This window comes from Protopterus annectens, chromosome 2.part0, assembly GCF_019279795.1.
Source record: "Protopterus annectens isolate FY-2018-M chromosome 2.part0, PAN1.0, whole genome shotgun sequence".
NCBI classification, from domain to species: Eukaryota; Metazoa; Chordata; order Ceratodontiformes; family Protopteridae; genus Protopterus; species Protopterus annectens.
This window is the reverse complement of record NC_056728.1, coordinates 744718332-744745510: the sequence shown is the minus strand read 5'-3', so window position 1 is coordinate 744745510 and position 27179 is coordinate 744718332. Positions and strand designations below refer to the sequence as shown.

Below are 27179 nucleotides of genomic sequence, written 5' to 3'. Positions count from 1 at the left end.
AGTCTGTGCTGCTCCCCACAGCTCCAGTCATCAGAGAGTCTGAGACAGCAGTACCCAGCATGTTTTTCAGAGGTGGGAGGAATCCCAGAGAGACAGAGGGAGAACATGCAAACCCCAAACAGGCATTGGCCAGAGGTCAGGATCAAACCTTGCACCTTGTGCATGGGAGGCGAAGACATTAACCATTACACAAACTAATATTTTATATAAATTTGTGTGTGTGTCTGCGTGTTGTGTGTGTGAGTGATTTTACATATATATATATATATATATATATATATATATATATACATACATACATACATAACACACACACACACACACACACACACACACACACACACACACACACACACACATATATATATATATATATATATATATATATATATATATAGATATATATTCTTAGCTGGAGCACCTTCGGTGCAGAGTCTGCATGCCCTTCCTGCAGTCAAGTTTTAAAGACATGCAGGTAGGTATATGTGTGTGTGTGCCTTCTGTGAAGGTTGGGTGGCGGGCTGGCAACTTGACACCGTAAAAACTTCACTGCCAATCAATTTGCGGACTGGTGATCCCCTGTGTTGATCCCTAGCCAGGAGAAGCCTAAAGACATTGCTTTTTTGGTTATATGGTAATAAGAATCTCCAATAATTTCTACTATAACATTACCCACTATCACTCAATATCCGTTTATGTTTCTCCTTATGCAATCAATTATAACATTTTGAGAAGCATATAATGTGCTACTATGCCTATGCATATTACATGTACATTTGTTCACCTGTATACTGTGTACTTTTCTCTTGCAATTATATTTTCTAAACTGTATACTGTCAGCTACTTTCTGGACCTTTCCTTCTCTGGCATCCACCGAGAATAACATCCAATCCTGCCAGACTTTCACTGTAAACAACGGCAAAGAAAATATAAATGAAATCTCATTTTTGCAAAAGTTTGTCAAGCTGCATTGTGTGAATTCTGCCAGACGGTCCTGCATATAAAGAACCTGCAACACTGTTGCTGACGAAACTAAGAAATACAGTTACGAAAACAACTACTATTAATTTTATATTTACACATGTCTGGTTTCAAAAACACTATTTTAAGAAAAAAAACAAAAATAAATCACCCTTGTTTTGAAATTAAAATACTTCACTATGATTGGATGGGAGATAGGAAATTCACCCAGGGGATCACTTCTGTGGCTCTGCTCGACAGTGGCACAGGAAGATAATTTTCTTGGGTGGCGAAAGCCAGGGTACCTTTGGCTAGGCTTATATAGGCCCTAGGGCCAATAGCCTAGTACCTACGTCATACATTTGAAAACTCTCTAAACCACACACAAATGTTAGCACAATGTATTTGTCATTTGTTTACCATGACAGTTCGAGTGGGTTTACAGTTCCCTTTTCAGCAGAAGCCCAGGGAGAAAAGCTCCTTGCACGGTTGCAATAACAATTGACAGGGATAATATTACAGAAACGTTTACAAAATCAAAAATATTTACCGTTACAGAAAAGTACACGTAGCATCATCAGAAAAAAATAGTATTGTACACATTAAGGTTTAAATATTGTGGATGGTGTGAGAAGGAAAAATTATGGAATGTAATCAAGTATGAGAAAACAGAAATACCAAGGTGATTTTTATAGATGGTGAGAGAGTGTGGCAAGTAAAATGGTGATTATGGAAGTCAGAAAATCAGGTGCAGAAGGGACTGCAGAAATAGTGTACCAGTAAGACAGTGAGGTACGATATACCTGTGTAGATAGTGTGAGGAGTGCGATTGTCAAAGTAATGGCTAGACTAAGACGGAGAGAGGTGGGAGAGTAAAAAAAGATAGAAAAATGTGCAAGGTGGGAGAGAGATGGTAGCTGGGATGAGAGAAAGCACATAGCCAAGAGTATGTTAAGTACCGTTTTAGCACATTCTTGAAATTTTTTACAGCAATGTCTTGTTTAAGAGGAGAGCAGATCCAGTTACATTTTCTGGTAACATAGGAAGCATAGAGTGAGTCACCAGCAGTATTATAGCTTTTGATGAAAGACCACAAGTTTTTACTGGCACACCTTAGTATTTCACAGAAAAGAGCAAGTAAATGCAGTAGTTTCACCAAGCCTTTATTTTTACTATACATATCCAAAACAAATTACCTGGTGCAACTGCATATGGGTCAAAGTCCTTGACTCCTTCCTGCTTCAACAACTCCTCATCAATAACAAAGTTTCCAGAGAAACTTTTTGGCTTGGACAGAATGGCATAGGCTGCATCTGCCATGATTTCAGGCTTCCGACACTGTTTTCCTACTCCAACTCCACCAAGCATTTCCATAGCAGCTGTATAAATAGCTAAGAGAGAAGAATTACAAAAAAAATCAGGTTTGTACTACAGTTGTGGGATGAAAAAAAAAAACAGTATCTGAATTAAGTTGTTACTCTGTCCACCACAAGACACCTTACACATCATCAGCAGAATGCCCTGCACTAATCATTCATTTATACATCTGCAGAGAAGCATGTACTGGTAATGTGCCCTAGCAAAAAAAAGTGACAGCTGTAAAATTACTCAGATGCTTGCTGAAATTCTTCCTTAAATGTTATTACAAAAGACAAAGGCTATGACCAAATAATGTGCCCTAACTGAAATTGATACAGTTGTCCTAAGAATCGATCAGCAACAACACAAATCACACCGGCACACTGTCGATACTGAAAACTTGCTTTATATTATTTGGTAGGCATTACATTCCACTTCAGGAGGGGGAATATATAGCTTGGCCTGTATCTGGAAAATGGAAACAGTAACATTTCACCAATCTACATAAAGAAAAATTGATGCCATCAGCCTGAATTAATGTCAAAACATAAATTTTTGATTTTATAAAGTGACGTGTGACATGATATACTTTAGAATGTTAGAACTGTACTACAGCTGCTAAAATATATTTCACAATTGCTACTTTCGACCAATGCAACCAAAGAATGATATCTTACAAAACTGTACGACAGAAAGTGATGCAACTCTGTGAACTTTTGAAGTACGGGTACACGGGGGAAAAACGGACTCTGATGTAGAAATCAACTGGCTGTCAAACAATCAAAGACCTTTGTGATTTGTTTGGATGGATGGAATATGAAGGCAAGGTTGTACCACTGTTGTTCAAAGCAAAGGAGGGGGCATGGAATAAGGCAGGAGAATTAGGTAAACAAGGACGGAATGCCTATTATTCCATTTTGGATGGCAGTGACGTACTTCTACAACGGTGTACTGAGGTCATATACTTTAATGGTGTTAAACAATATGCGCAAAAGGTAGTAAGAGTAAGTATAAGTGTATTAACAGGCTATATTGTAAACGCATGTACATTCATGTTCATCCATCCAGTTAAGGCATAAGAACTGATATGTTACAAGAATGAAAGCTCGAATGAAGCCCTGCTATTACGCTATTTTCGTCTAATGTTTGGTGCTGACAACGCCAAGCGTATTGAACTCATTGTTACCCTAATAGTCTAACTGGAGAGTTCTAATGAATGACTTGCATATGCTTATGTATGTAAAATCAATTTACTACTCAGTCTGAGGTAACAGAGTACATAGGAGGGATATCCTTCAGTTTATTATAATTGCCTGCCATTTTGCTGCCCTACCACTACAATTTATTTTACTCTAAACTATACAGGGTAAGCATATCAAGCAGCCAATATATTTTTTATACTTCTTTTTGTTTTTGCTTAGTTTAACTGGTAGGCTACACACTCAAGTGCGCTAGCCGAATTAAAGCATTTACTGGTGTTTCTGTACCTAATTTCTGCTACTTTGTAAAAAAAAAAAAAAAAAAAAAAAAAAATATCCTTGTTTCCCACCTTTACTGAACTAGAATAGTCCAGTCTTCAGGTATTGCTGATCTCTGGGCTGTGTCATAGTTCCTGTGTTGCCCATATCCTTATCTGGATAGGAGGAAGCTTCTTTGTTCACCAGTGAGAGTGGGGAGCTCTGAGCAGCCTATCTGTCCCTTGAGGAGTGGTTCCACCCCAGTGACTTGTAGCTTATTGGCCGTTTTAGGCCATTTCCTATCTCTTTCTAACCCCCTGCTTTAAAGCCAGCTTTAGCGCTTGTAATTTAAAGTTTGTCCTGTTTGTTGCATTTACCTGTTAAGGCTACACACTCAAGTGCGCTAGCCTGCGTTACATATTTATTGCAGTTTCCTGCTGTTTGTTGCAAAAAAGAAAAAAAAAAAGAAAAAATTATCCTCGTTTCCCATCTTTCCTGACCTAGAGTAGTCCAAATACAGGCTTTGCTGTATTCTGGACTTTTGGAAAGTTCCTGTGTTGCCCATTTCCTTTCTTGGATAAAGGGAGGCTTCTTTGTTCACCAATGGCAGCTTAGAGCAGCCTATCTATCCCTGGAGGAGTGTTCCCAGTGCAAGAATCTAGTAGTCTAGTGGCCGTTTTGGGCCAATTTCTAGCTCTTTCAAGCCCCCCTGTATAAAACCCGCTTTGGCGTGATTTTTGCGCTTGTTACTCAGCCAAGTTCCTCGTGGTCCTGCAGAGTGGTGCTAGCAGCAGAGAGGCTAAAAGAGCGACTGCTAACGGATAAGTGTTTTTTGTCCTGCTACTACCTGGGCGACTGTCCGATCTAGCTAAACTGCAAGTATTTCTGCTTCTTGAACTGTTTTAAACTGTTTAAAGTTGTTTTTGCACCTGCACTTTTAAAGTTTGTCCTGTTTGTTGCATTTACCTGTTGAGGCTACACACTCAAGTGCGCCAGCCTGTGTTACATATTTATTGCATTTCCCTGCTGTTTATTGCAAAAAAAAAAAAAAAAAAAAAAAAAATTATCCTTGTTTCCCGTCTTTCCTGACCTAGAGTAGTCCAAATACAGGCTTTGCTGTATTCTGGACTTTTGGAAAGTTACTGTGTTGCCCATTTCCTTTCTTGGATAAGGGAGGCTTTTTGTTCATCGGTGGCAGTGGGGTGATTAGAGCAGCCTATCCCTGGAGGAGTGTTCCCAGCACAAGAATCTGATAGTCTATTGGCTGTTTTGGGCCAATTTCTAGCTCTTTCAAGTCCCCCTGTATAAAACCCGCTTTGGTACGGCTTTGCGCAATTTTGCGCATAGCGCAGCATCGGGCAGCTCCGCTTAACTGGGTTTAAACCATTCTCAGCTCCACAAAGTCTGCTCTTCACTTTTTCCCTTAGAACTGATCTAGTTCTCATAATAAACACCCTATTCCTACTCTAAAGCCTGGCACTTGCTCACTAAAGCAATTATATAAGTCAGCACTAAAACATTAAAAGCACTACACCCTCACAAACTCCCGTTGAGTACCTTGTTCCCCATTGGCCCTTTTTTTCAATTATAAAGGAATTCCAAATACTATTCTAGCATGTCCAAAGGTCAGTTGTCAATCTCCTCTCCGGTCCAGCTGGTGAATCTGGGAATCTTGAGGCAATGTTACAATTGCCTCCGGTACACAGACAACCCTCTCCTCCTCCCAACAAATTCCAACACATGTGAGAGATGCAACCATATAGCCAAACTGGAGGCTAAGCTCTCTCAACTCAGTACTGTCGTATCCAGTCAGGAGGAGAAGGAAACCACACTCACAATTCCAGTCTCATACAGACCTACCACGACAGCAAACCAAACACATAAACACACAAAAACATACTCGGAGGCTCTAAATAAAAATCTGCCTAAGCAGCAGAGACCTCCAAAGCAGACACCCAAGCAACCGCTACCCCAAAACAAAACACGTGCAACACATAGCTCACAAAGCCAGTGTGCCGAACAGTCACAGCCCTTAAGGCTAAACAACACACCTGATACACTTGTAATAGGTGACTCTATAGTCATGCACACAGACGTCCTGCTCACCAGGCTGAACAAGGAGAAGGTCACGGTGAGCTGCCAGTCGGGCGCTAGGATACGCCACATAACACAAGCACTCAGGTCACTCCAAGGCAAGTACAAATATGACTCAAGTCATTGTCCATGCTGGTGTGAATGACCTGAGACGTACCTCCCTGGACTACATGAAAAGAGACAGAGGAGCTCTCTGAGCATGTAGCCCAGGCCGGTATGACCCTGACCTTGAGTAGCATCTTACCCTCACCAAGAATGACGCCACAATATGAAGACAAGATGATCAATTTCAACAAATGGCTTAAGTATTGGTGTCATTCAAAGGGGATCCAATGCCTGTCAGCCTGGGATGACATGCTCGACAAGCCACGATGCTTCGCTAGGGACGGCTTGCACCTGTCACCCCTGGGCTTTCGGATATTGGCAAAGGCTCTTGCCACCCCCATAGTGCCTTTTTAGGCAAGGCTCAAAAGCCAAATCCACCTCCATAGGTATCACAAGGGATAAGAAACTAAAAGTAATGCTACTCAACGCCAGAAGTCTAAACCTCAAGATGCACGCACTGGAAACTCTCCTTAGCATGGAGAACATTGATATCTGTGCAGTAACAGAAACCTGCTTCAAGGCTCCCGAGAGCACCCCAGCACTACCAGGTTATACCTCATACCATGCTTTTCGGCCCCAAAACTTGGACCGAACCACAAAAGGAGGGGAAGTATCAATATTCGTCAAAGATACCCACACCTCCAGGTTGGTGGCACAGCATGAAGCATCAGAGACTATCCATGTGCAACTAACAGTGGGTAAAATTGCCTTCCAGTTTATAGCCTGCTACAGACCACCCTCCCAAACCCAGGAACCCCACTCGGCCTTCCTGAGAACACTGGAAAATGTGAAGGTCTCTCCAAACACCATTATATTGGGTGACTTCAACTACCCAAACAGACTGGGAGCATTACTCTAGCTCCAACACCCTAGCCCAAAGGTTCCTACAATTTATAAACTCAAATGCTATGGAACAACTTGTTACCACTCCCACAAGAGGGGAAAACATACTGGACCTGATCATCACCAACAAGGAGACTCTATGCTCCAGACCAGAAGTGTATCCCTCACTGGTAAGATCAGACCATAAACTAATCTCACTGGATATTCACAACCCGACCCCACACCCTGCCCAGAAAAACCACAGTGAAAAACTTCTCTAAAGCAAATTTCACACTCCTCAAATCCGGAGGTGGAATCCTTCAAAGCCCCAGGGCCTGTGGAAAATACGGCCCAGACCTCAGAATCCTTTATAAACGCATTATATGAACACCTTCAGGAATGCATGGATCATGCAATCCCAAATAAAACCAAGACCCAATCCTCCAAAGGCAGGCATCCTGTCTGGTAGACCCCAGCCATAAACAAACTATACAATAGAAGGAGGAAGCTACTACATGATAGAGCAAAATCCAAAAGGGAAGGCATCTCTGATCAGTATTAGCAAAAACTATGGGCACTCATAAAATCTAAGGACAGCTTCGAGAGAAAAATTGCACAGGACACCAAGGATAATCACAAGGCTTTCTTTAGTTATGTTAGGAACCTGGGTGGGAATTCCCAGATATGCTCAGAATTAGTCCAAAATGACAAAAAATACACCGAACCCACAGACATTGCCAACATCCTAGCTGACAGGTTCAGCGCAAACTTCTCCCCCCTCCCCACCAAAAGGGCAAATATCTATCCCAGCAGAGTGCTGCCCCCATGACACCTCAGATGCTCAGGTAAGAGCCGCCCTCTCCAAAGCAAAAAACACAGCATCAATGGGACCAGACAGTGTCCCGGGCTGCGTCCTACATGAACTCTAAGAGCTAAACCCATAAACCCAAACATAAAACTACTGTTCAATCTCAGCCTTACTACAGGATATGTACCCAAAGAGTGGCGTACAGCAACAGTGGTCCCTCTCCACAAAGGTGGTGCCTCAACGGATCCTGGAAACTATCGCCCCATAAGCCTGACTAGCTTGGTCTGCAAAGCTATGGAAAGGATCATCATGGACCTCATAAATAAAGATATTGGGGACCTACAGACACTGGATCCTACTCAGTTTGGCTTTAAGGGCAGATCCTGCCTCTTAAACCTTGTCGATTTCTTTGAAACAGTCACCAAGGCCACTGACGAGGGGAAGGTGGTCCACACAGCCTACCTGGACCTCGCAAAAGCCTTCAATACAACACCCCACTCGGGCATTATAGATAAGCTCACCAGCTTAAATATAACCCCCTATGTCACTAGATGGGTTGCAAACTGGCTCAAGGACAGAACCCACATGGTTAGAATTGCTGGAACCATGTCAGACTCCAAACCAGTTACAAGTGGCGTCCCACAAGGCTCAGTCCTGGGACCTCTCTTGTTCGGTATATATTTCTCGGAGGTACAGGCCAACATGGAAGGACTGTGGCTGACCAAGTTCGCAGATGACTGCAAACTAGGCGCCATAATAGACTCTCCAGCCAACACAAGCATCCTACAAAAGGGCCTCATAGAAACAGACAACTGGTGCCAGAGCCATGGCCTCAAGCTAAACGCCAAAAAGTGTATAGTCATCCCCTTTGGCAAATACAAAGTGCCCACAAATTACCACATAGGTGGTAATCCATTAAGTACGGAAGTAATTAGGGACCTGGGGACCCAAGTTGATAGCAATTTCTCATTTGAAAACTACGTGGCCAAAGTGGTTAGAAAAACATTTTATATAGCCCACCTAATCATGAAGGGATTCACATCTAGATCAGGGGAGGTCATCGTGCCTCTTTACTCATCCCTCATTAGGCCCACAATGGAGTACAATGCCCCTTTTGGGATGTACCTTACCAGACACCTGCAGCAACTGGAAAGACCCCAAAAGTACCTCACCAAGAGGATCAAAGGGCTCACACAGATGCCATATGCTGCCCGGTTAAAGAAACTCCAGCTCTACTCAGTGGCATACCGCCTGCTCAGAGGCGATCTGTGCCTGACGTATAAAGCCATGTCCAACCCAGAATTAATGGACATGCTGCACCTCAGAAAATCCAAATCCCATAGAGCTACGCGCTCGAGAGACTTGAACCTCAGCACTGAAATAAATAGGACATGCTGGAGGGACAGATTCATAACCCAGAGGCTCCCTTCACTCTGGAATAAAATCCCAGTCCAGGTGAGGCAGAGTCCCTCATTGACTCTCTTCAAGAGGAATCTTGATGAGTGGATGGGAGATCGTAGGTTTACCCCGGGTATCACTTCTGTGTCACTGTTAGACAATGGCACAGTATACTAACCTCGAAAAAGGGCATAGCAAAATTCATTTAAAATGGGTGGCGAAAGCCAAACACACTCTGGCTAGGCTTATAAATGCCCTAGGGCAGATAGCCTAGTATGAACCTATGATAGTTTTCTTATAGCATAACCTGAACTTATTGTATTCAATACCAAGCTTTACAACAGTTCAGTTTCTTAACAATGACCTCCCAAGCCTCTGATGTGACCCAGCACTTTGTCAATATACTGTAAATACATAGATTAATACAAATATTTGTGCACATGACACATACAATAATACACACATACCATCATTAAAACCAGATAAATGCAATATAAATCATATCAATATAGTTATGATTTCTAGTTTATGACCCTGTTTGTCTATGGAAACTTCTTTTTGAATTTATGTTCAAGCAGTTGTATATTTGTTGTATATTATCTTGTTTAATGGTTTCTCAATACTCTAACCACTGTCTATGTTGCATCAATTGTAAACTCTGATTTTACTCCTTTTATATTTTCTATGCTCTTTGTACAAAATAGCTATGTTTGTATAATTTATTTTTATAATTGTTTACTATGTATCTGGAGCTTTTCTCCCCCAGCCTCCGCTGAAAACGGTCATCTTGTGTCCAGTCGGACTAACCTGGTAAACAAATGGAAAATAAATAAAAAAATAAAATATACTAAGAAAATCAATCAATGTACCAAGAAAAATCCAAAACTTAAGAAAGAAACACATAAGGAAGGAAAATGTTTCCTTGATGCTGTCGTGAAAATCCCACTCACTTATTCAGATATTATGGGCAAACATACATACATATATATATATATATATATATATATATATATATATATATATATATATATATAATATATTAGGCAAAATAACGTACCAACACACTAGTCATAGGTGACTCTATAGTCAGGCACACTGATGTCCCACTTACCAGGCTAAACAAGAAGGTTACTGTCAGCTGCCTGTTGGGTGCCAGGATCTGCCACATAACCCATGCACTCAGGTCACTCCACAACCAAGTACAAATATGACTCTGTCATTGTCCATGTTGGTGTGAATGACCTGAGACATGCCTCCCTGGACTACATGAAAAGAGACATGGAAGAGCTCTCCGATCTTGTAGCCCAGGGAGGTATGACCCTAGCCCTGAGTAGCATTCTGCCATCACCCAGAATGATACCGCAGTACAAAGACAAAATGATTGACTTCAACAACTGGCTAAGATTCTGGTGTCATTCTAAGGGGATCCAGTATCGGTCTGCTTGGGACGACATGGTCGACAGACCATGATGCTTTGCCAGAGATGGCCTGCACCTGTCGCCCATGGGATTCCGGATACTGGCCAAGGCTCTTGCCACCTCTATAGTGCCTTTTTTAGACAAGTTTCAAATGTAACAGGAACAGGCAAGCAAAAACTGAGGGTAATGCTACTCAATGTTAGACGTCTACATCTCAAAATGCACTCACTCAAGGCACTCCTTAAAATGGAGAACATAGATACCCGTGCAGTGACTGACACCTGGTTCAAGGCTCCAAAAAGCACCCCTGCACTACCAGGCTACAACTCATACCACACTTTTCAGCCACGTAATGTGGACCGGAACACCAAAGGCGGAGGTGTGCCCATATTCATTAAGGATATCCACACCTCCAGGCTAGTTGCTCAGCATAATGCATCTGAGATTATCCAAGTGCAACTAACTCTGGGCAAAACTGCAATCCAAACTGTAGCGTGCTACAGATCCCCCATCATGCCCCAGGATTCCCACTCCTCTTTTCTTGATATACTGGAAAATATTAGGGTTCAAACACCCTAATAATGGGCAATTTCAACTACTCCACCATTAACTGGGAAAACTACTCATGTACCAACTCCTTCGCTCAACACTTTCTGGAATTCATAAATTCCAGTGCCCTGGATCAACTTATCCACACCCCGACCAAGGGCAACAATATCCTAGAACTAGCCATTACCAATATGAATGACCGGTGTTCGACACCCAAAGTCAAGTCCTTGTTGGTCAGAATCGACCATAAGCTAATCACCCTAGATATCCACATCCCACCCCCACCCCACATTAAGGAAACCACAGTAAAAAATTTCTCCATAGCCAACTTCATGCTTCTCAAGACAGAAGTGGAGAACTTCATGACACTCATGCAAACGGCCAATACAGTTACGACTGCTGAATCCTACACAAATGCACTCTAAGCACTTAAACGAGTGCATGGATCGTGCTATCCCAAACAGAACCAAGAAGCTATCCTCCAAAAAAAGGAAGCCAATCTGGTGGTCCGCCGACATAAACAAACTGTACAACAGAAGGAAAAAACGGTTGCAAAAGAGAGTAAAATCCCATGAGTGGTGGAGCTCCCTGGTCAGCCTCAGTAAGACGCTGAGATCCCTTAAGAGCATCCAAAGCGAGCTATGAAAATAAATCGCCACTGATTCCAAGGACAACCACAAAGCATTCTATACCCATGTCAAGAATCTCAATGGCAACACCCAGATATGCTTCGAGTTACAGCACAACTGCATGGAAATTACAGAACCAACTGATATTGCCAACACTCTGGCAGATAGGTTCAGTGCTAACTTTACCACCCTCTCACACCCTAAAGGGCCCATATCTATACATGAAGAATGCAGAGTCCCTGTAATCACAACTACACAGGCAAAAGCTGCACTCTATAAAGCCAAAACACAGCATCCATGGGACTGGACAACATCCCAGGCTGCATTTTGCACGAACTTCAGAACGAACTGGCTCCCCACCTAAGCACCATGTTCAATCATAACCTCACATCAGGCTTTGTGCCCACTGAATGGCGCACAGCAACAGTTATCCCACTCCACAAAGGGGGAGCCACCACTGATCCTGGGAACTATCGTCCTATTAGCCTGATGAGCTTGGTCTGCAAGGCCATGGAACATATAGGTTCAGAGGTAGGTACTAGGCTATCGGCCGTGGGGCCTATACAATCCCAGCCAAAAAGGTACCCTGGCTTTTACCACCCAAGAAAATTATTTTCCTGTGTCACTGTCGAGCAGAACCACAAGAGGTGATCCCCGGGGTGAATTTCCTATTTCCCATCCAATCATCACGATTTTTCTTGAAGAGTGCTAATGAAGAGCTTTGTTTGATATAGATAGGTAGTTTATTCCAGAGTATGGGAAGTCTCTGGGACAGGAATCTATCCCCCCAGCATGTTCTGTTTATTGTGGTGACAAGGTTTAGGTCCCTAGAGCGTGTAGCTCGGAAGGATTAGGATTTAAGTGGAGCATGTCCAAAAGCTCTGGGTTTGACATAGCTTTGTATGTTAGGCAAAGATCACCTCTGAGTAGGTGATATGTGATGGAGTAAAGATGGAGTTTTTTGAGACTGTTTGCGTAGGGCATCTGTTTGAGGCTGGTAATCCTCTTTGTGAGGTATTTCTGTGGCCTTTCCAGTTGTTGTAGATGTCTTGTGGGGTACATACCAAAAGGGGCGTTGTACTCTATAATGGGTCTAATGAGTGATGAGTAGAGGGGAACAATGACCTCTCTCTGGATGAGAAACCTTTTTGTGATGAGGTGTGCCACGTAGAAGGATTTCCTGACTACTGTGGCGATGTGATTATCAAAGGAGTGAATACTGTCCACCTGTGTCCCAAGGTCTCTTATCACACTTTTGGTGTTAAGTATACTACCGCCTATGTTGTAGTTCATGGGTACAGAGTTTTACCAAAGGGGATGACAATGCACTTTTTGGCATTGAGCTTGAGGCCATGGCTTACCAGGCATCTGTCTCAGTGAGGCCCTTTTGTAGGATATCCACATCATTAGGAGTTTCGATTATGGCTCCTAGTTTGCAGTAATCTGCGAACTTCATTAGCCAATGGCCTTCTGTGTTAGCCTGTACTTCAGAGAAGTAGATACCAAACAGGAGAGGACCTAGGACTGAACCCTGTGGTACTCCACTAGTCACTGGTCTGAAGTCGGATTTGGAGTCTGCTACTTTCACAGTGTGGGTTCTTGTCAGTGAGCCAGTTGTCAACCCATCTTGTGACATAGGGATTTATACCTAGTTTAGTGAGTTTATCTATAATTCCAGAGTGGGGGATGGTGTCAAAAGCCTTGTCAAGATCTAGATAGGCTGTGTGAACCACCTTACCCTTGTCTATGGCTTTGGTGACTGCTTCAAAGCAGTCTATCATGTTTAGGAGACATGATCTGCCTTTTACAAACCCGAAGTGGGTGGAGTCCAGAGTTTGGAGATTACCAACGTCTTGGTTTATAAGTTCCATGGCCTTGCAGACCAGGCTCATCAGGCTAATGGGGCGGTAGTTCCCGGGGTCCATGGTGGCTCCCCCCTTGTGTAGTAGGATAACCATCACTGTGCGCCATTCAGCAGGCACAAAACCTGAGGGGACGTTATGATTGAAAAAAAATAAACAGCCTCTGCAAGGCTCGAACCTAGGACCCTGCACACCATAGCCAAAGTGATTTACCGCTATGCCCTGTCAGATATCATCATGGAACTCAAACAAAGACATTGGTAACCTCCAAACTCTGGACCCCACCCAGTTCAGGTTTGTGAAAGGCAGATCATGCATCCTGAACCTAACGGACTTCTCTAAGGCAGTCGTTGAGGTTAAAGTGGTTCACACAGCCTATCTTGACCTCGCCAAGGCTTTTTACACCATCCTCCATTCTGGAATTATAGTTAAACTCACTAAACTAGGTATAAAACCCTATGTCACAAGATGGGTTGCCAACTGACTCACTGACAGAACCCACACTGTAAAAGTTGCAGACTCCAAATCTGACATCAAACCAGTGACAAGTGGAGTACCAAAGGGTTGAGTCCTGGGACATCTCCTGTTTGGCATCTACTTCTCTGAAGTACAGGCCAACGCAGAAGGACTCTGGCTAACTAAGTTCGCAGATGACTGCAAACTAGGAGCCATAGTCGAGTCCCCAAATGATGTGGACATCCTACAGAAGGGCCTCACTGAGACAGATGCCTGGTGTTAGAGCCATGGCCTCAAGCTTGATGCCAAAAAGTGCACTGTCATCCCCTTTGGTAAAAACGCTGTACCTGAGAGAAACCACATAGGTGGTAATCTACTTAACACCAAATGTGTGATGAGACCTTGGGACCCAGGTGGACAGTAGTCTTGATAATCACATCGCCAAAGTAGTCAGGAAGTCCTTCTACATGGCACACCTCATCACAAAAGGGTTCTCATCCAGGAAAAAAAAAAAAAAAAAAAAAAAGAGGTCATTGTTCCCCTTTACTTGACACTCATTAGACCCATTATAGAGTACAACGCCCCTTTTGGAATGCGCCTCACAAGACATTTGCAGCAGCTGGAAAGGCCGCAAAAGTACCTCACAAAGAGGATTACTGGCCTCAAACAGATGCCCTACACTGACCATCTAAAAAACTCAACTTTACTCCGTAGCATATCGCCTTCTCCGAGGTGATTTTTGCCTAACATATAAAGCTATGTCAAACCCAGAGCTGTTGGACATGCTACACCTAAAGAAATCCCAATCCCTCTGAGCTACACGCTCTAGGGACCTACACCTTGTCACCACAATAAACAGGACATGCTGGAGAGATAAATTCCTGTCCCAGAGACTTCCTACACTCCGGAACAAGCTACCCATCTATGTCAAGCAAAGTTCCTCATTAGCACTTTAAGAAAAATCTTTGAGTGGATGGGAGATAGGAAAATATACCCCGGGAATCACTTCTGTGGCTCTGCTCGACAGTGGCACAGGAAAATAACTTTCTTGGGTGGCATAAGCCAGGGGAAACTTGTTGGCTAGGCTTACTTAGGCCCTTGGGCCGATAGCCTAGTACCTACCTATGAACCTATTATTAAACTAAATACAATATTATGTAGCATAGAAATGTGCTGACATAAGGGTGACCGTTCATTATTTACCCATAAAGCAAATGTCAGAGTGGAAAAGTTCAAATAGTGCATAAAGAGGAGGAGGGGAAGAGAAGAAAGTGAGAGAAAGTATTTACTCAAAGCAAATGTCAGCGTGGAAAAGCTCAAATAGTGGATAAAGAGGAGGAGGGGAAGAGAAGAAAGAGTGAGAAAAAGTATTTGCTAGAAGTAATAATTAGGGTAGATATGGGAGGCAGGAGAAACTGAGTAAAAGCAACATTACAAGTAAGAGAAATGAAACCAAGAAAAGAAGAAATAACACAGACAACAAGATTTACTGTGGTGTGTGTGTGTGTGTGTGTGTGTGTGTGTGTGTGTGTGTGTGTGTGTGGTAAAAACTATAAAGCAAATCTGCACGGATACCTGCTTGCTGCCCTGCTGAGGGGGGCACTTGTGCAAGTGCAGTGGACTGGCTCCAGTAGGATGGGATGGCAGCATAACTCTCAACATTATAGAACAAGAAATCTGGACAAGGCCATAAATAATAGGGGACAAAGGCCCAAAAATGGGACAATTTATAAATATTGCACTTACAAACTTAAAAAGTTGATAAGAAAACTCACTCTAATGCAAAACCTGTTTAAGGATATGAAGTCTGAAAATCAAATGCCTGTCAACTTTCTGACTTCAGTGTTCAATGATTTGCCAGTGATTTGACAGAAAACTGCAATTTTATGAAAAACAGAAAAAAATCTGGACTTTCTGCAAACATCTGTACTGTTGAGATATGGATGGGAGTCTTGAACCAACACCCATCAATCATTTTTGTTTGCCAAAGCCATTACAGCAGTGTTTTGCAGAGAGGTGGAAAAAGCTTTAAATTTGACTAGTATGTTGTGTGGGTGTGGTGTGTTTGTGAAAGGTGGAGGTGTGCCTTTGTAAGTGTGGTGCGAATGTTATGGACTATGAAATGGAGAGATTAAGAGTAAAATTGTGCTCAGTGAAGTCACTAGCAATTTCATCACTGCTTGATTCAGACATATACATTCCCCTGTGTTTGTCAGTACTACGTTTGAGTGCATTGTTTTGGAGTGTGGTATCACTGCTACAGCTGCTGCTACTCTTTCAATACAAGTATCTGCTTTGGAAGTTTTCTCCAGGAGTCTGTTGCTGAGAGGATGAGAGACATGCTACAGGTATACAAATAAGACAAACTTGATAAAGCAATAGTAAGAAAAAGTACTAGGTCACATTAGAGGCTTGGGAGGTCATTGTTAAGAAACTGAGAAATGTTGTAAAATTTATCATTAAATACCATAAGTTCAGGTTATACTATAAGAGAATAACTATGTAAAGATAACAATCTCAGCAGCCCAAATGCATTATAAATTGAATATTTTACTGTGCACATTTTAAATGGATAGACTGGCCTAAACTCTGGACTGAAGCGTTTGCTTTTTTTTTTTTTTATTCCTGGGAATGCTATTCAGAAGTGAAGAGGCATAGAGACATACAAGGGAACAGATTTAGTGGCACACCCGGCTGGGATTTTTTTTTTTTTTGGATGTCTATTGTCATGCAAAGCTGACAAAATCATTGAATCTAGTAAAGCTGGAAATGTGAGACTGTAGCCCACTGAAGGAGGGGAGATGGGAGGAGTAACATGGCCAGGAACTGAATCTTGCAAAACTGCTCCTTGTGAAAAGTCTTCAGTAATTTGTTGACACTTTTGCAAGTTTCTTTCAGAGAATGTGTAGTACATCAGTAGGAACAACATTTGTAAAATTCAGCGCATACCAGTCAATGACACATGAGCTGCAGACTCTCAAACTTGGCAGTTTTTTTCAGGTGTTCCAGTCTAAGTGAATGGAAGTCTAGTCTGACAACAGATAGGGCTATTTGTTCTCAGTCTGTGCTTATGGGACAGATTTAGCTTTCCAAAGGAATCACGGTCTGCCCCATGAGGGCAGACAAGAGTAAAAACAAAATTAGGAAGGAGTACTTATTTTGCTGCGGGCAGCTTTGGGAGGTGTAGTAAATCATGGCAAGATAAAAAATACATGTTTTCTTCATTATTTGCCCGTAGTGGTCCTTAAAGGCAACTATTATGTGACAGGAGTATGTACAGGATAAGAGATTTCTATGCAAAAGTAAAAATATAGTTCTGGCGGGTTGTCTATGGGGAATAAAAGTGACAGTTCTGTAAATGACAGGTAGATTATAGAATGTTTTTGTGAGTGTTGATGGGGAGATGGTGTAAACTGTTGTTAGTGGGAAATGATTATACATAACTGGTTTACGTTATGAGGATATGATGGCTTTAAGTGAAATAATGTGGGCATGTGAAATATAAAGGAGACAGTTTATTTGGAAAAGGGCTTGCTTTAAAAATAGAAAATGTAAAAAGTTTGCTTTAAGCGACAAGTACAAAACATGAGTGCAAAGTAATTTCTTGGCATGACGATGGAAGTAGTATGCTTTGAAAACTGTGACTACTTATGAAGTCAGAACTGAGGTTTGGTTTACTAATAACAGAAAAGATACTGAACTGGACTGGAATGGAGGTGGGGCCAAGAGTGAAGCAAAGCCTCAGACAGACTAAATGAAGCAGTTTCCCCAAGAATTCTGCGTCCAAGAAAAAACTAGGAGACTATCAGGTAAGGAGAATAAACACTGTATACGTAGGTCTGGTTATACTAAATGGCACTTATGAAAGAGGTAGCCTCACTAAACTGGGGAATTAATGCAATACCATATTAACATATATCCCCAATCACTAAATTTGTAAAAGAACATAAATACACACACACACAGTGTGGAAAGTTATTGCTAAAGTTTCAAAACTCAGTTGTGTTTTTCCAGTGTTTTTTATCAATCTCAAACATGGACAATACTACTCATTTATGTAGTAAATAACACACTTCATTTACTTTGATTGAACGTTTTTGTGCACTGCTAATGAACTCCAGGGGGGGGCTCAGGTTTTTGCTGTACTCTGTATGAACTGCTCTCACTGTTGTGGAGACACAGCTGTGAGGTTACTGAGGTTATAATATTTAGACTGAGTAATACAATAGCAGCAAAATTATCTGTGGTGGTGGTGCTGCGGTAGCGTTGTCGCCTCATAGCAAGACGTTGTCCCGTTCGATTCTCAGCTAGAGCGTCTTCTGTGTGGAGGCATACGTGAATGGGGCGTGCCTTCGTTGAAGGTTGTGCGTCAGGGCTGGTAACCCAGTACGTAAAACTCCACTACCAATCATTAGCAGACCGTAGTTCCGCTGTGGCGACCCCTGACCGGGAAAAGCCAAAAGACACAAACAAACAAATACACCAGCAGCAGAGTTTCGGAACATACAAAGTACTGCCCAGCTTATGTGACACTTATTATGCTCAGCCTACGTGACATGTTAAAAGATGCACTAAAAAAGTCATTACGTTTTCCCATAAATATTTTGAACTAGAGAATGACAACATTTTTTAAATGCTGGCTGGGGATTACAACAAAGACGACTATATCTGTACTAACTGCATGTGTCTTGAAAAATGCTGCTGTATGACAAATGTGCGAATCCACTGGTAGACAAAGTAAAATCCACTATGAAACACATATTTTAAGAAATACTTGACAACTTGCAAGGCATTAATTTCTGATATGGCCACAGTGTGGGTATGAGTGTGCTAACACTATTTCTAAAATATTTACTGTCATGCAGTGCATCCTATCCCCATACTACAGCTCTGATGCCTTTATTTTTTATTTTTTTTTTATATTTCTAAATTTCTCCTTGGTGCACTATGCAATACGATTCCTTTCATAGCAGTGTTTCATTAACATTTAGAAGAAATGAGGGATTTGTTTTTTGCAGGTCTATATTAGTTTGCCGAAATTTATTTTCAGCAAACACCTCTTCTTCAACCCGCATTCACAGAAAATCACTTCCAAGATTCGCTGAATTTTCCAAGGGCAATGAAACAACTGCCCCACAACACAATGGACCCACAACTAACTAAATCAAACCTACCCAAGGCTTTGCCCCCACCCTAACTACATATATCAACTCCGAGATTGCACTACAGTGGGGAAAAGGGCAAAGTCGTGTAGTTGTCCAGCTACTTCATTGCCTTTGGAAAATCCAGCAAATCACGGAAGTGATTTTCACTAAATACAGGTCAACAAAGAGGTTTCACTGAAAATAAATTTTGGCAAACTAATATAGACCCGTTTTTTGCCTAAAGAGTTAGGAAGTATTCTTCCAGATGGATTAATACACAGTGGTTGAGGCATCAACATTTGTACCTAGTAAGATTCACTCATCTAAACTACACAGACAAGTGCTCCATTATTTTCAGTTCTTCCTATGGAAATGTATACTTGTTTAAATTGGACTGTATCTTGTTGCATGTTCTTCATCCCTTTTTATTTATACCTTTATTTACAACTGTATCATAAAGCAAACAAGCCTATGTATAACACAGCATCTGTAATATAATCTTAAAGCCTGGCCTGGTTAATGTAAGTCAGTATACTGCAAAGAACTATATAACAGAGTAGCAGTGAGACATTCAAAATATAATAAAATAAGAAATGAAATGTGATGATTTATGAGAATGTCCCTATTATGCAAACCCTAAATGAGGGAGGATGCAGGGGAACATCCACCATTATAACTGTTTCACTGATAATATTTATGTGGCAATGTGCGATTCTTGCTCCTTTTTAGGTTCATAGGTAAGTACTAAGCTATCTGCCCTTATGGGTCAATTTATGCCTAGCCAATTTCCTTTTCAAAGGGGATAATTAAACTCCATACCTTGTGTTTGTGAGTTAATCACCTTAACCATTATACCAAGCCCCAATGTTTTTATGTGGCAAGATTATCAGAATGTTAAGAAAAAGAATAATGAACTTTATGAAGACAGTGAAAAGAAAAGACTACAATACCTTATTTAGGCATTCCCTCAAATGTATACTTTTTTAAATTTTTTTTTTTAATCTACAAAGTCTCTTTAGGGCCATCAATTTCCTTCTTGATATGCATAAAATACATTGGCAGAGCTTTTCAGCCTGTTCTGGCAGGGAATGCAACTACCATTATCCTACACATAAATCCTAGTGGACTATAGTACATGGTTTCTTTACATCAAGAACTAACAGCAACATGTTCCCACACTAATGCCTCCATCTGGATCATTACTGTTCTAGTAATGTTGTCAAATGTTTGCCTCCCGTCCATAAAAACACAATGTTCCACCTCCATCAATTCTAGTAGAATCTTTGCAATTCACTTAGCTTACAGACGCACACTTTATGATCATGGTTTAAAACAGAAAAGGGTCTACATGAAGCCAGATGTGACAGGTCTTTACCCTCTTTTTATAACACAGCCACCACCACATTTTTCTTCCAAGATGCTGGCACTTCCCTTTCCCTTTTAAAATAATGTTAAATAAAATCGTCCAGATCTTTATCTCTTATTACTTCCTAACTTCCACATTTCCTTAGGAATACAGAACATAACCATAGATGTCCTTCTCTTCTATGTCCTTCTATTCAGTGTTGCATTATTCCTTACGTATGGGAGTATGCAAAAGCTGAAAGGCAACCCAGGGAGGAGGAAGGAACAGGGAGAAAGTAAACATTTTCAATAAATCCATGCAAGATTGCTTTGGCAAACTCTGCTCTGGCCCTAGAAATATAATCCAACTTGTAAAGCTTTGTAAATGTATGAACAGAAGACCAAGTGGCGGCTTCCAAAATGGACTGAGTATCCATACCCCTGAAGAAAGCCCCTGAGGATGCCACAGAGCTAGTGGAATGGGCCTTAACAGAAGAGGATAAGGATTTCCCATGTAAATGATAGCAAAACACAGTAGCCTTAGAAATCCATGAAGAGGTAGTTTGCTTAGAAACATGCAAACCCAGAGCCTTGGAATGGAATGACACAAATAAGACTTCCTGACAGACTTAGTTTTATCAAGATAGAATCTAAGCAGTCTATGCACATCTAAGGAATGCAAAATTCTCTCACTAGGAGACTGTAGAGATGGGAAAAAACTAGGCAATTGGATAGCTCGATTTAAGGAAAGATCATTAACCACTTGAGGCATAACAGAACAGATTGGTTCTTACAGAAACTCTGTCCTTATGGAAAAAGAGGAATGGTGATGAAGCCATTAATGCCTGGATCTCAGAAACCCTTCTGGCAGAGGTAATAGCTATCAGAAGTACTGTTTTCAAAGTACAAAACTTTAGAGAAGCAGAGGCCACTGGTTCAAAATGGGGCCGGAGTCAACTTTTCCAGGACAAAATTAAGATCCCAAGAAGGCAGAACTAGTTTCCTGGGAGGATTCATGTGTAGGACGCCTAGACTTCTTAGTATTAGGTTTCCTGGCCTCCTGCAAAACCCAAAGCATGTCCTTAATAAAAAGGTGCCTAAAAGGAATCAAATGTTGATCACCCATAAGGTCAAGTAAAGAGTTGACAGCTATTGGGAAATTACAGATCCCTTGTTCTGAATGAGTGGGTCCCTCAGGTGAGACAACTTGTAGTGATGGCCCTTGGCTAACTGCAGAAGAAAAGGGAACCATAGCTGTGTTGGCCAAAAGGGAGTCACTTACAAGATTTTTGGTTTCTTCTGTTGAATTTTCAACAGGACTTTCTGAATTAAAGGAAAGGAGGGGAATGCATAAAGAAACAGCCCCTTCCATGAGAATGATACAGGTGTCCATGTTCCAAACCTTAGGATAAGGGGCTCTGGCACAGAAAAGAGGAAGTTGTCTGTTCTGACAGGAGACTAACAGATCCATCTGTGGAGTACCCCACAGGTGAACTAGATCCAGGAGCACATCCCTCTGTGAAGCATCCACTCTTGGGATTGTGTCATGGATCTGCTTAATGCATCTGCCACTGAGTTCTGAGCAGAAGGAAGGTACACTACATGCAGTGAGACTTTGTACTGAATAGCCAACTCCCATGCCTTGACGGCTAACCAACAAAGATAAGATTTTGTGCCCCCTGCTTCTTTATGTACCAAAGGACCACAGTGTTGTCTGTGAGAATCTTGAGGGTCTTGGAAGAAACATAGGGTGAAAGGTCTGTAAGGCTAATATCAGTGCCTTCATTTCCCAGATACTGATGTGTTCTTGCCTGAGAGGGGGGCGAAAGGCCATGAACTTTTGTGGAAGCAAAAGTTGCTCGCCATCTTAAGTCTGATCCATCTGTAAAAGTTTCTGTACTGGTTGAGGAATTTGAAGGGGTAACCTAGGATTCAAATAGAGTTGGTGCATCCACCAATCTAGTTCTACTTTCAAATAGGGAAGAAGAGGAATGGCAGTCTCCAAGGGATGAGCATGCTGGGACCAGACACTTTTCAGAAACCACTAACAGTCATCATGTGAAGTTTTGCAAATGACAACATGGGAATTCTAGAGGCCATGAACCCAAGAAGTCTCAGGAACTCCCTGGCAGTGATGGAGGAAAGAGTTAGAAGTGATTCCATGAAAGCTATGAGACTGAGATCTCTCTGAAGGAAGAAATACAATCATCAAATCTGTCCTGAACCTGCACCCCAGAAAAATGAGATCCTGATTGGATGATAAGAGCAGATGTTTTGTAATTTATTGTGAACCCCAAGCCTTGCAGAAAATGAAGTTAGATTTGCTGAAGCAGAAGACCTGGAATGCTGGCCAGAAAAAGCAGGTCATCCAGGTAATGGTAAACTTGAAGACCCTTTAATTTTAGGAAAGCAATGGCTGGGGCTAGACACTTTGTGAAGACCCTTGGAGCAGTAGAAAGACCAAAAGATAAGCCAGAGTACTGAAAGTGCCAGGAACCCACTGAGAAATGCAAGAACTACCTGAAGAGAGGATGACTAGGAATATGCAGATAAGCATCCCAGGAGACGAGACTGCGGGGAAAGCATCCTGAAGGAAGGCATCGCCAGGAAGGAATTCAACTTTAAGAGGGCCAAAATGGGTCTCCAAGAACGGTCTTTTCTTGGAACAAAGAACATCCTGGAATAAAATCTCCCTTCCTTGCTGACTTAAAAGGGACAGGTTGAATGGTGCCCTGGATAGAAAGCCAAGTTAGTAGATGAGGAAACAGATGTTGATCTGAGGGAGGTTGAGGAATCCCCTGAAAGGTGGGGGAAGAGACTTCCAAGTCATGAAGTAACCGTTTTGAATAATGGATATTACCCAAGAATCTTGAGTGATCTTTTTACAGGCTGAAAGGGAAAAAGAAAGAGAGGAGTATGACTTGGAATTTGGGGCTGGATGTCACAGAGCCTTGCCTGGACTGAAAGGACTGTTGGGGAGATGGAGCAGAAGTCACAGTTTTAGGCAGAAGGGGTCTCCTAGTGAATCTGCATGCCCTAGAACCAGAGGGAGCAGAAGTAGACCTAGAGGGCTTCCTAATAAAAAGGAGCTTTAGCAGGGAAGTTCCTATGAAATTTAGGAACCGGAGAAACTAGCAGGTGCTTTAAATCCTGGAGCTCCTTACCTTTTTCCTTCAGAGTTTTAAAAAGTTCTGCAGCAGCCTTATCAGCAGAATTGTCCAAGGGAGCATCAAGCAATTTTGCCTTGATGTCATCTGGGAGAGTCTGTAGATGCAGCCAAGAGCATCTCCTAAGAACAGAAGCAGAAGCTGCAGCTCTGGAGAAAGCTTCTACAGCATCATAGCTGCATTTAATGGAATGCCTAGTGACCAAGAAGATGTAGCCAAGAGAAAGAGATAAGGACTTAGCTTCTGTGTCAGGAAGCTGGGACAGGGCCTGAGGAGCTTGGGAGAACAAACCTAGAGATTAATTGCTCCGATTGCCAGGGTGTAAATCTTCTTTCCTAACCTTTCTAGAATTTTACTTTTTGTCTGAGGGAAGCAATTTTGTGGAAGGAACAATCCGAGAGGATTTACCCGAGTTGATAGAAACCACAGCAGGATCAGCTGAAGGACACTTAAAAAGAAATCTGCAATCCTCAGGGACCTTATAAAAATGGTGAGATCTTTTAGGAGCTGGTACCTGTGAATCTGGGGTCTGGGAAAATAATACAAAGGCATCCAGGAAAGTAGGAAGCACTGGAGGGACAACTGCAGGAGCCTCTACCTGAAGTAAGTCATACCATCGCTTTTGTTCCTTTGAGATTTGGGAAGAATCCCACTTAAAGAATGTTCTCACCTTATTAACTGGCTCTCCAAGAAAAGAGTTCTTTCATTGGTGAATCTCCCCCTTTAGACTCTTACAAGGGGGAAGGAATTTGAGTGGAGTAAGCTAGAGAGTCTTCATCCGAGGAAGACACCTCCGAGTCAGAATCGTGGGCTGGAAGAGCAAAGAAAGACTCCTGGGAACCTGATGGCAGCACAGGGGAAGATGAGAAAGCAGTGTCAGAAATAGGAAAAGCTGAAGTCGTAGGCCTGATGGCCATCAAGGCCTTAAGACCTTGCAAGAAAACTTCCCAGTCTGACATACGAGTACAAGGCACTCTGGAATGTTTAGATTTTGTTTCTTTTTGGCAGGTTTTTCAAGGGCAGGAGTAAGACGAGATGTAGGCTGAATGCCCAGAGCTTCTTTTGGAAAGGGAAATGGAACAGTTCTTCAGTCCTCCACAATAAGTAGCTGTGGTTCCCCCAAATCGACCCAACCAGACATCTGCATCGCCTCAGACATGCTCGGATCCCCTGGAGAGACAGACCCCATCTCCGACCGTACCATCAGGTTTTCATCAGCCTCAAGGGGTACGTCAGAGAGAGAAGGCACAGCCGAAGAGGACTTGGGCCTAGCTTTGCCTACCTTCCTCTTCAAGGATGGCTGGGATGAACTCGCAGAACCCTCCATTGATTCCCTAGCCAAATGCTTAAGCCTCTGGTTTTCTAGATATAGGTTTAAGGCAGACAGCAGACTATGGAAAGTCTTAGGGACGAAGGCCTGACAGACAGAGCAGGACCAATGGTCGTGAGTAGGCCCTAAGCAAAACAAAGCTTGTGACTATCCTTATGTAGAATTTGCCTACCACACTTGCCCTTTCTGGATGACATGAGCAATAATGACATGAACAATAATAAAAGGCAGAAGCAACCAAATAAATCCCCAATGGGGTACTTATCTGAAGCTGAAGAAATAAAGGCAGTTTCCAACAGTAGACTGAACGTACAAGTCAAGTTTTCAGAATGGCGGCGAAAAAAATTCTGAGGATTGTACGTGCAGATGTTCCTTTTATGGCTGAGGTTCTAGGAGCCTATGTGTGACGTCACATGTACACGCAGTAGCTTGAAGTGTTTGTACACAAGCTGGATTTTGGGTCGAATAGAAGAATACTACCCATATGTAAAGAATACTGCAATACTGAATAGATGGACATCTACTTCACACAGACTTCACTGCTTGACTGATCATTCACCTGTTCACACAGACTTCACTGCTTGACTGATCATTCACCTGTTCCTATCTTGCCTATTAACAATTGAGTTTCATCTTCCTCTATTTATGCAAGACTCTATTACACCAAGATTATTTTCATTTGTGTCTTTATAATTCTCTGTTTTACATAAATGTTCATAAAAATTCCAAAATATCTCTAATACCTCTATATGATAACAGGTTATTTTTCTTCCAATCAGCTCCCTAAGCTGGCTACAAATCTTTCTTCTTTCCGTTACCCAAGTCACTATGATACATATTCTTGCACTCTAGACTTATCAAAAATAGTAGCACTTAACAGCAGTCTTTCAAGGCTCATATATATTATCCAAATACTCCTTTATTTTTCTTTTTCCACCTGGCACAGTGGATAGTGTTATAGCCTCACAGCAATAGGCTCCCTGGTTTAGTTCCTGGTTGGGCTACCTTTCGTGCAGAGTCTGCATGTCCTCTCCCCATTTGTGTGGTTTCCGCAGACATTCCAAAGACATGCAGTAGGTGAACAGGATACTCTCACATGCACACTCACACCTATGGCCAATTTAGTGTGCATGTGAATGTGTGGTAAGGAAGAGCTACTGGGCAGGGTTAGCCACCCGGTGGTGTAAGCCTTAGCTCTAGACGACCGTCACTGGTGAAGTGACACCCTAACCCCATATGCATAAATAAAAAAAAAAAAAAAAAAAAAAAAAGAGAGAGAAAAAGGAGTTGATAGATGGATGTATTCTACAGTTGCTCCTCCTCTTGTTCTCTGAGATTCACCTTCATTTGCAATTTTTTAAAACTTTGTCAGTCCTCCTAAATAATTTATTTTAGCTTTTTTCCCATATGTCTATTTCTACAATATTTTTAACTCCATTTTCATTTTATTCCACGTGGCTATCCCTTTTGAAGTAATTTCTTAATTCTCAAAGGACTCTCAAATCATGTCCATTACCAATCCTTTAAATTACTCTCTTTTTAACAGATAATGACAAGAGAACCACCATATTTTTACAATTTTACCCTGCATCTTTATCTTAGTTTTTAACAATGCTTGATCTGATACAATTGTTAGATGGCTGTCAAAGCTTTCAGTTAAATACACATGTTCCTGTGAAATATAACTTCTGTTCAGTCCCCCACAGTTATTGTATCCTGGGGAATAACACAAATTCTGTTTAAGCCTCTGCTGAATTTTCATCTTACCTATTATATGAACCTAACATTCTCAAACACTTCTTCAGCAATCGACCACCTTTTGTTATATTTTCCCCTTTTAGATTCCCCGATACACCCTATTGCCAATCAGGTTACACTCAACACACAAATAATATTCTCTTCTAAAACCGTATTACTGACTCCAAAATTCTCCCAAGCTCAATACTAGTTTTAAGTGGAATATAAATATGCCAGTGTAATCCTCCTCTCTAGCCAATAATACCTTACTACCACAAATCTACCACTGTTGTCGTTTTTCTTCTTCTATCACTGCTGTAGCAAACCATCACTCCTCCTCCCCTTCCACTGTCACTTATACTAGTGAACATTCACCATGAAAGGCCTTTCATTGTCAAATTCACATGTCCATTTCTACCCACATGAATCTCATGCAACATTCTTATTTGCACCCTACACGTCTTAATACAATTCAATGTTTGCTGCTTTTTGAATATACCTGTAAAGCCATTACATTCCATGTTAATATAGACAAAGCAG

General features: G+C 41.8%; 1 protein-coding gene across 4 annotated transcripts in view; it reads right to left on the bottom strand.

Annotated features, from left to right (window-relative positions):
* HSDL2 (hydroxysteroid dehydrogenase like 2) overlaps positions 1-27179 on the bottom strand; it is a 608443-nt gene that overhangs the window by 345659 nt on the left and 235605 nt on the right. For all 4 annotated transcript variants that reach the window (XM_044061065.1, XM_044061066.1, XM_044061064.1 and 1 more), the window contains one exon: positions 2157-2351. In XM_044061065.1, the coding sequence (XP_043917000.1) occupies positions 2157-2351 (195 nt within the window). The remainder of the gene's footprint in view (positions 1-2156; positions 2352-27179) is intronic.